The sequence below is a fragment of the Manacus vitellinus genome, unplaced genomic scaffold (assembly GCF_001715985.3).
Source record: "Manacus vitellinus isolate BGI_N305 unplaced genomic scaffold, ASM171598v3 scaffold_27_pilon, whole genome shotgun sequence".
Lineage (NCBI taxonomy): Eukaryota > Metazoa > Chordata > Aves > Passeriformes > Pipridae > Manacus > Manacus vitellinus.
The window spans coordinates 2141311-2151070 of NW_021940039.1; the positions used below are offsets into that span (position 1 = coordinate 2141311).

The window sequence follows — 9760 nt, forward strand, 5'->3', positions numbered from 1 at the left end:
AAGCGAGGGCGGCCGCGGGAAGGGCCGGGCTCGCTCCTGCCGTGCCCCGGGAGCCCCCCCGGCCCTTCAACTACCCAGCAACCGGGCAAAAAAAGTTTTAAAATGCTCTTTTCCCCCCCCTTTTTTTTAAAGAGTGTTTGCGGGCTCTGCCGAAAACAGGAGCCAAGCGTAACAATTCTGCCGTTGTTTACTCAGAAGCATCCAGCCGGCCCGAGACGCTTTCATTGGAGATAAGCTTTTTAAAAACACTAATTCAGTTTCGGTTCGGTTTAAAGTTTCTACAAGCACGTGCTGTTCCTGAACGCAGTTAAGAACCCAGAAATCAAAAGCCCTGCCTGCCTGAGGATAAAAACAATGAGACTGCGAAGCTCGAGCTCTCCTTGGCACAGCCGGCTTTGCCCCTGGAAGAGGCGACCTCGGAGACCTTGATTCTGTCAGCACTGCCAGCAGTGTGTGTGACAGGGAAAGGCCATCAGTCCCCCCAGAAAGGCTGGAGAAGCACTGCCAGACACAGAGCTTTAACATCTTCAAGGCCAGGTTCCACAAAGGGCTGCAGGAAGGGCTTCTCCCCCAGGAGTTGTCCCCCAGGCTCTGCACAGGGTGTTTGTGCAGAGCACAAAGATTCAGTCCTTAACATGCTGGGCAGCAGCTGCCGTGGAAATGAATTGTTCAAGAGTTTTACCAAAGTTGGGTGGTTTGGAGGGGTTTTTTTTTACCTGTGAGGAGTTGTATGTTTTTCAACTGGTAACAGTTAATGACTTTGATAAATAGAAAAGGAATATATAACTCATGAAAGGGGCACAACTGAATGCTGGTCTGTTAAAGCAGCCTTTGCTCCAGTTCTCAGTGCATAAAAACTTCAGATTTTGGTTTTACTTACATGTCTTGGATCCTCAGGATTTACAGAAGCAAGAGAACTCTGCAAGTCTTCCAGCTCTTTCTGTTTTTTCCCTATTTCTCTTTTCTGTTTCTCTATTTGTTTTTCCAGTTCTAAGGTTTCCTTCTGTAGCTCCTGCAGGATTTTTATCTTTTCATTCAACTGTTGCTCGATTGCTTCTCTGTTGGCCTGGGATATCTGGAGGCAGCATTAGGGAGTTAAGTGGGTTTAATTGGAAATACACAGCTGATCAAGACCATATTTACCAGTCAAATAAAGATCCTGGGCATTTATTTTAAGGTGAGTTAAAAGACTAAAAATACCAATAATTGATGACAGTTGAAGTAATGGAAAATACAATTTTAGCTTAATGCTGATAAATGGCTTTAAATTAATTCTTGCTGCCAATTATGGAGCCACGTTGCTTATTAACTGCACAACTAAACCTACACAGCAGGTTTCTCCAAAGCATTCTGGGGAAGGTCAATCAGCAGCACAACAACTTATAAACAAGCTCTCTAAAGCCTCTCAGATTTTTCTGAGGCCTGACAAATTGGTTTATATATGTACAGTGGCCTCTTGAAAAGAATGGGGAGAAAAAGTTACATTTTCTAGATCAACAGTTCTTCAAACACTTTCCTTTGCCACTTGTGGAACAACTTACTTTTTTCTGATCCAGAGCAGCCTCCAGTTGTTGCAGTTCCTCTGTTACCTTCCAAACTCGTTGCTCTGCATCCCCAATTGCACTTTGCAGTTCTTCCAATCTTCTTTGTGCTGCAGACAGAAAAAAAAAACCAACACAAACCCCACAATCCCATAAGATACTTTATAATATTGTGTATGACATTGATACACAGTTTCTATCACCAGAAAATCAGCATTTTCTTAACACAGTGATAATCACAGCAAATACATTCTGGTTTATCAAAAAGTGTGTCTAAAGTTCTTGTAATGAGTCTTACACAATTGAATTAATGCATCAAACATGAAACTTCCCTAGCTTTGTGTTTTCAATAACATACCATCCTTTCCTATGGAGTTATAGTAAAATAACAGCCATAAGAAACTGTAAGAGCTTTGACCCAAAATGCAAGCACAGTGTGTAGAAATGACAGCACTTCTTATGTCAGCAGAATAAACCACATTTTATATGATATACGTATTTTAATTTTATTTGATTAAAAAAAAGATAAGCTTTTACCTGAATTAATCTTTTTTTCTTTACTCTCCAGTAGCTCATCCAGAGTGTGGAGATGCAGTTCCAGCTGGGTTTTCCTCCAGAAGTCCTCTCCCTGTCTCTGCACTCTGCCCAGGTGCAGCTGCTGAGCCCTGTCAGCGATGAATCCTTCCCTCACAAACATGTTCCTTTTGTACCTGGCCTTGCCAATGTAGGGGCTCTCCCCAGGCACATCATCGACCTCAACCTCCTGAAATGAGGAAACAGTTTGTCTTTATCCCAGAAATATGGCTGCAGAAAATTCATAACAGACATTTAAACCAATTTGAAATGAGAATAACTAGAAGAAAACAGATTACACTTGACTTGCTTGGCCTTGAATATTGTTATTTTAGAACAGAATTAAAAACCAACTGACCCAACTGGGGTGTGGTGAGTTTGTTGCAAACGTGTAATGCAAGTGGATATTAACAGGAAGAACTTTATCTTTGTATTTTAGATCTACTTAGATTATACTTAGTCCATTACATTGTTGCACTTAAATTTTACTCAGACATAACTTAATTGTAGTTAATAATTACTGATCTTCACATCTCTTGTGAGGCTGCTTTCATTCAGGCATCTCCATATTTGTTTGCAGGTATGACAGAGAGGGTGGGCTCTACTAGGAGAAAAATTCAACAGAAAAAGCATAGAAGTTCTAATACCACCTAACTCAGGCTTGTGGGATTTCTCCAAGTAAAAGGGCCTCCAAAATTAAGCCAGAAGAAGGGCCTATCATTACTTTGGTTACTAAGAATGAAATGTTTGCTCATGGACTCAGCTAAAACACATACATGTAGATATATACACTAATATTCAGCACATTAAATGTCACTCACCGTCTGGCTGAAAGCTTACAACTTATGATTTTAAAATGAAATGTTTATATTTTGTAATAATAACTTTTAATTAAGCACCATCTATTAGAATTCTAGAAAAACTTTTATTTTCCAAGTTGAAAATGCAGAGGAAGGGCAAGGAAAAGATCCGTTCTTTTAAAATTATTACCTCGGATGGAAAATAATTCAGTGGCTCGAATTTTGCGTCGATCTTGTAAAAGGCCAGTTCCTGCTCCAGCTCATACTGCTTCTGGCAGGCTCGGGTGAGCTCCACTGTCTTCTGCTTCAGCTGAGAAAGCAGGGACAGAGTCAGCTGAATTCATCCAAGTGTCATCAGCACAGCCAGCTCAGCTCTGCAGAGAGCAGGGCACAGCCACAGCTGGGGAACACAGCTCACAGCTCACAGCACACAGCAAGAACATCACAAGTGCAGCTTTATTAGAAGGTACAATGAGGATTAAGAGGAGACAGAAGCCCCACAATTAATAGAACACAAATGATCACATGAAAGGCCTTTGAAGTTTCTGGGCATCAAAGGTTTAAAAAGAAATCTGTAACTAACCTAGGATAAAAAAATAATTTGGCTGTGATCCTCTAGCAAAATCTAGGCCAAATAACAAATGTATTTATTCCTACCAATGAGCATAGAAGCCATTAACACTCACAGCCTGTAAAAGAAACCAAATATCTCAATTGTCAAATGTACAAGTCTGTGCATTTTATTTTAGCTTAACTTTGTAGGTTTTGATGCTATTTTTAGTAAAGGTCCATCATGTGATTTCATTTTAAATCAACTTTTCACACTGAATACCTGAGGGAGAACATGCAGCACAATTCCAATAGACAGTGGAAAGCAGGACTAATGGAGGAAAAGATAAGAACAGGAAAGGCTTAAAGAAAGATTTAAAAACCTGATAAAATGTCATGCAAAACTTAACTGTGTTTCAGAGAAAAGGAAAAAAAATATCAAGAAAATTGTATCCAAACCCACAGTGAACACTTCATACTAATGTTGCTAGGTCAGTGAAAGTGCAAATACATCCTAGAAATAAAATAACCATGCAGGCAGGAGCACAGGGGGGCTACCTTCAGTGAGGAATAAAGGCTCTGCAGAAAGGGGGCTGGGACAAACCAACACACCAGCTGAAGGAGGAGAGAAGCAAGCAAAGTTCGTCACCCCAAGGATAACAGTGGGTTCAAACTGCAAAGTATCTGCTGCTAAATCTCCCTATACTGAAAAGTGCATTTTAGAAACAGATTGCTGGTTAGTGGGGGTGTGCTCAGAGAATAAACAGAGAATAACTATCAAAAGGCTGGAGGATGAAGTTTTAGAGGACAAAGTCTAACAAGATAAAAGCCATCTATTAAGTTCCCACCAGGTCACTCACAATTCATCACTCTCAAGTCAAGAGGACTTTCCTTGCATTTTATAGCTACCAATGGAAGATATTCAAATATAAGATTTTAGGGTGATGTGAATAACATACAAGTAAACCAGTGGACACTACCCAAAATAACAATCAACATACAACTCCTATGCACATCTTGGTTTTGGAAAAGTATTCACTTTTTCCCTTGTTGCAGCAGCAGGTTAGAGCCTGACCAAGGCAGGACATTTCAGTACATCACCAATTTAGCAACCAGAGGACACTTAACCTTTCATCAACTGACCAAATTTGAAACAAAAATAAACAATTACTAGAGACAAACAAACAAGTCACCATAAATGACAAGAGTGATACTGACTGCTGGTTCAATATACTTACTTTTTCTACAGAAAGAATGTTGAAGAGTGGTAAATAACCACTCTTTAGAGAGTTGAAGTCCCTGAGGTTTGTCTCAATTTTAACCATAAATCTCCAGCCATTTGAACCCTCACACTGACAACTCAGTGTCCAAGTATTTCCCTAGTGCAGGTGATTACCTTACCAGCTCATTTTTGGTGCCCAGGTCCCTCTGTAGGTCTTCAAAGCTTTGTTTCTGTTGCAAAGTCTTTTCTTTCAACGATTTGTTGACCTCATCTTGATGGTGAAGCTGCTCAAGCACCTTGGACTGGGTCAGTTTGAGGTTCTCCATCTCCTTGACTGTGTTTTCCAACTCTCTCTCTAATTTTTCTATCTCTTCTGCAAACCAGAATGACAGAAACATTCAAACAGAAAAGTCTTCTCCTTCTAAAACTTCAATTTTGTGTCACTCCCTTTAGATTTAACATACTATTACCTAAATTAAACCTCTGCAGAGCTTCCTGCCTGTCAGGATTTGTCACGGGCTGCCCATCCAAGTTTTCCAGTGCTCTCAAGTGGAATATGGTGTACAAGCAGTAGTGAGGCAGATTTCCAACTGGATTATCAGCAAGGAATAGAGAGGTCAGATCTTGGAGAGGCTTTAGTTTAGTTATATCATGGAGCTAAATCAAAGAGAAAGGGAACAATGATCAGACATCCTCCCAAGAACAATTAAACCCCCATGAGTGAACTTCTGATTATGTAGAATGTCTTATGTTAGGTTTGTATCAAAGGATCTATTTTAATGTTTATGCTAAAGAGTAATCTCTAAAACCCTACCCAAACACAGAGTACTATGACTAAAGTCACTTCCTAAAATCAAATGGCTTCTTCTATTAAAGAGGGTAAATTTAATAAAGCTTGACCTTGGAAATTCAAGCCACACCAAGGCCTGTGGATATTTACAACCTCCCAAAAACTCCCACTGTCTCAAACAACATCCTACAGGTTTGTATCTTCAGAACCCTGCACAAAAGGAGTTTTTCTGACCAAAAGGAAACACACTCAGCAATTATTCAGAGTAAGCCAATCAGTGTGGACACAGCAGCTCCCTCAGGGAAGGATCCTGAGCAAAGCCTGGCTGTGCCTCCCCTCACTTACTGATGACAGTTTGTTGTGGCTCAGGTTGAGGACACGAAGGGATCTCAGCTTCTTCCCCAGCCACACAGGGATGTGCTCAATCTCATTCCCTGCCAGGTTCAGCTTCTGGAGGTTCTGCAGCTGTTCTATACCTTCGATTTTGCTGGAAATGAGAGGGCAAACCAAGAACCACCACAAATTTACAGGGAAGCTGAGGCATTATGGATGAGCTACAGCAAAACCTGCCTCACATAATCACCAAGAGATCAGTAAAACCAGTTATTTACTGCCATGGACTCACAATTCAAGTTAAATTACACCAACTGACTTACAAGTACCAAAGTAAGATCAAAAATTACAGCATGACTTTCTGTCTCTGTGGCAAAACCTTTACTTTTACATATCTAGATTATTTTAATGTGTGGTAGTTCCTTTGTTCTTTTTCTTCTGAGAACCTTAGGGGAGAAAGATGAACCCAAATAAACAAGTTTTAGTATGTTTTTTTTTCCCATACAAAGAAGGATCAACTGTAAACTGACAGCATGAAGAGCAACATTTTTCAGTGTTTTATTAAAACAGTAAATAACCATTGAGGAAACCATGCTAGGTTTTAGTCTATTCAGGCATTTATCTAAAGATGTGATTATTGTTACAAAGGACAGTAGAATGTGCTCATTTATATACTATTTATTGCATATATACCAGCTGTACATAACTGAGGTCTGAAAACATGGAGCAGCAGCTAAAAGCTCCTCTGCCCTTTTCAATTCCTGTTGAGAGAGGAAGTTGTGTGAATGCCATGTGTAGAAACCTGTGTTTTGCCCACTTCCTATTCTTAACTTCTCTGCTGCAAAGTGGGTTTCATCACAGTAAAGATCATAATTCACTGGCAGAAACATTAAAAGCAATGAAAACTCATTTGCTATTGTGTGAACCATTACCCTTCAACAATTTTAACCCACTCAAACAAGGCACCAGACTCTCTCAAAACAGTTAAAAAGCAATTCAGTGGGTTTCCTGCCTGCCTGATCAAGCCCAGTCAACTTCCTCTTCTAAAAGAAAACTTATTATATTACCTGTAATAATAAGTAGTAAAAGTTTAATTAAATTTTTAAGGCATTTAATTGGGTCATTGCACACTCTTCACTGTGGTATCTGGAAACCTGCACTTCTGGCTTGGCTTCCAAGGAAAACAAGTTAAACCACAGCACCGACAGCACTTCCCAGAACTATTTCTGCTTCCAACACCAAAGAGTTTGTGCTTTTTAAGAAGATCTCACCAGAGCCTGTTAGTCTAGAATACAACTGGTGGGAAATGCACTTTGGAGAGAACTCAAGCAGTAAAAGAACATCAGTTTTACTGTCCCTGGGCTCACCAAACCTGCCCAGGTTTCCTCTTTACCTGATCCTGTTGCAGGACAAGTTGAGCTCCCGTAACTTCAGCAGTTTATCCAACTTCTCCATCTTCTCTATCTGGTTGTTACTGAGATTTAGTATCTCTAGTTTAGAGCACTTCTCCAGATTTTCTATGTACTGAAGAACACAAAATGAATCCCTCAGCATTGCAGGGTTTTTTTTAAAAAAAGAGAAAAGCAGATTTCTGTTTTTAACAACCACCTGTTCACTACAAACACCAAGTGTTCTAACATTTAATTAATCACAGTTCCACTGTTGGGTTCTAAAACCTCACTTTAGGTACAAACTTCTATAGTGCTGGAAGAGAAAAACTGGATTTTAAGTTTACAGTGGACCAGTCTCATTTACATAAAAGAAAATATGCCATTAAAAAACACCCCCCCAAAAAAACCTCTCCCAAAAAACCAAACCCAAACCAGCACAACCCAAAAGCTAAAACATTACACAAATTAATGGTGTTTTAGACATCACCTTAATGTTTATGGTGTTCACAACCACTTAAAATAAACCTTTGCTAAAAAATAAACCAAAATTAACTTTAAACTTGGTTTAATTACCAGTTATTGTCAAAAACCTTACCTTAAACTTTTTGTCCCCATCTTTTGGGGAAGAAAGATTCAGTGAGCTTATACATGCCAAATTTTGCTGTTTTGACAGACTCTTTATAAGGGGCTCAGTGATGTACTTAACTCCTGGGGTAACACCATTTTCACCTGAAATTAAACAGAGAAACTACCTTTAGCAGTGAAAAGAACCTGATGATTTTTATATTAGTCTTTAATTTCACACTGAATATTGGCAAAACATTGAAAATTGTCCCCTCCCTCACCAGGGGATGAGAAGAACCAGCACATCAGTAGTATTTACAGAGAGGACTAAAAGTCTCATTATTCTCCACAGCTTTCATTATTCTCATTTCTTCATTTGAGTTCCAAAAAAAAAAAAGATGAAAGCAAGTTTTTCAGGCTTCTTTCCAACAGACCATACATCTTTAACCACACAACTCACAGAACACTGGCCTTTTATGCTTGTGGTATGTACTTTTATACCAGCGGTTGTTCATGATACAAACCTTTATGAAACTTAAAAGCAGGTCCCACGTCTTCTGCTGGAATATCCAGGTGTTGGTACACCTGCTCCATGCTTTTGGGAGCAGCTGGAGGTGTCTGTTGGCCAAGGGGAGACGGGGATCTGGTACCTGAGCTGACAGGTGACATTGGACTCGGCGTTGGAGAAGTTGGTTTTGTACTGAATGCTTTTCTTACAGAGCCTTTCATCATTGCCAAAAATCCCAAATACCACAGGACAAGATCTGGAAGAACAAAAACGAACATCAGTCTGTGCATAAGGATAAATATTAAAGGTTTGCACAACAACAAAGGGGCTACAGGGAGAACGTTGTGCCAAACCCACATGGAAGCCAGTTCTCCTGAGGGTGCCAGCTCCCAGTTCTCATGTCATTGGGAAGAATGGATACACCTTTCAGGTCTGCAGATACCCTCAGCTCAGACTAACAGAGCTGGCAGAGGGCAGAAACACAGCATTGCATCCCAATTGCTTTTACCAGAGGCAGAAATCACCCATTTTGCAGCAAGAAGAGCGAAAAAAAAAAGGCAACAGAGAAAAACTCCGGCATTCCCAGAGTTTCCCTTTCTGCAAACAAATTATCTCGTGACTGCCTGGGAAATTCCAGAGAATGTTAACAGACACTTCCCTCAGTGAAGAAGATGTTTCCCGAGGATCAGAGTAGAAAAAGCCATGGGCAAGTTCTGTGGGACAAATCTCTTGTAGGGATCACCCCCAGGGACTGAGTTTTACTGACACCTACACCCAGTGGACAAAGAGCACATTTTAAGACAGTCTTTAAGACAGAAAAGTATGATTTTATGGGAACGTGGAGGTCTGTGAGTGATCACGTTGTGTCTTGAGAATACGTTCTTCGTTGAAATGGATTTTGTTCCCTCCAAAATTGGAAAGGGAAAGGTGGTCAAGGAAAAGAAGGGCAAGGAAAAGCCACTCTTTTCCATCCATTGCTTGGAGGCACAACTCAAACAGGACCAGGAATGCGAAAGTAGAAGGAACAGCAGAAGGAGAACGATGCGGTGGGCATTTCCTCCTGTTTTAGGGAGCGCGGTTGTCATTGTAACGCTGTTTCCTGAGCGCAGATCGCGGTTTGCAGTGACACCCACGGCAGAGCAGGAGGGAGGGGGGACTGGCCTGGGGGTCCCCCTTCCCCGGCGGGGCCCTGGGTGGTCCCAGTGCCCCCCATCCCCTCCCCGGTGACCCACCGAGGCCGATCCCGGTCCCGCCGCGCCCCGTCTCCCCTCAGGCCGCCGCTTTGATTACCTGCGTTGACATGGTAACGCCGTGTCCCCGCTCGCCGCCGCGGCGGCCAGGACGGCCCCTGGGGCGCTCCCGAAGGACGGCACCGGCTCTCAGCGGACCTCCACGCCGCCTCCTCGCCCCGAGCGAGCGACCGCCACCCACCCCGCCCGCCGAGTCGCGGGTGCTGCGGCTCCTTTAAGGGCGCCGCCTGAGGGGCCGC

At 41.7% G+C, this 9760-nt stretch overlaps 1 protein-coding gene across 2 annotated transcripts in view; it reads right to left on the minus strand.

The window, feature by feature from the left end:
- CNTRL (centriolin) overlaps positions 1–9760 on the minus strand; it is a 27702-nt gene extending 17942 nt beyond the window's left edge. Inside the window, exons 1-11 of one of the 2 annotated variants that reach the window (XM_029960543.1) lie at positions 9562–9760; positions 8288–8527; positions 7795–7928; positions 7202–7332; positions 5821–5962; positions 5156–5342; positions 4865–5058; positions 3105–3224; positions 2079–2304; positions 1542–1651; positions 881–1075 (exon numbers count right to left, since the gene is read on the minus strand). In XM_029960543.1, the coding sequence (XP_029816403.1) occupies positions 881–1075; positions 1542–1651; positions 2079–2304; positions 3105–3224; positions 4865–5058; positions 5156–5342; positions 5821–5962; positions 7202–7332; positions 7795–7928; positions 8288–8495 (1647 nt within the window). In that variant the 5' untranslated portion in view covers positions 8496–8527; positions 9562–9760. The remainder of the gene's footprint in view (positions 1–880; positions 1076–1541; positions 1652–2078; positions 2305–3104; positions 3225–4864; positions 5059–5155; positions 5343–5820; positions 5963–7201; positions 7333–7794; positions 7929–8287; positions 8528–9561) is intronic. The other variant, XM_018074407.2, reaches the window with a different exon arrangement.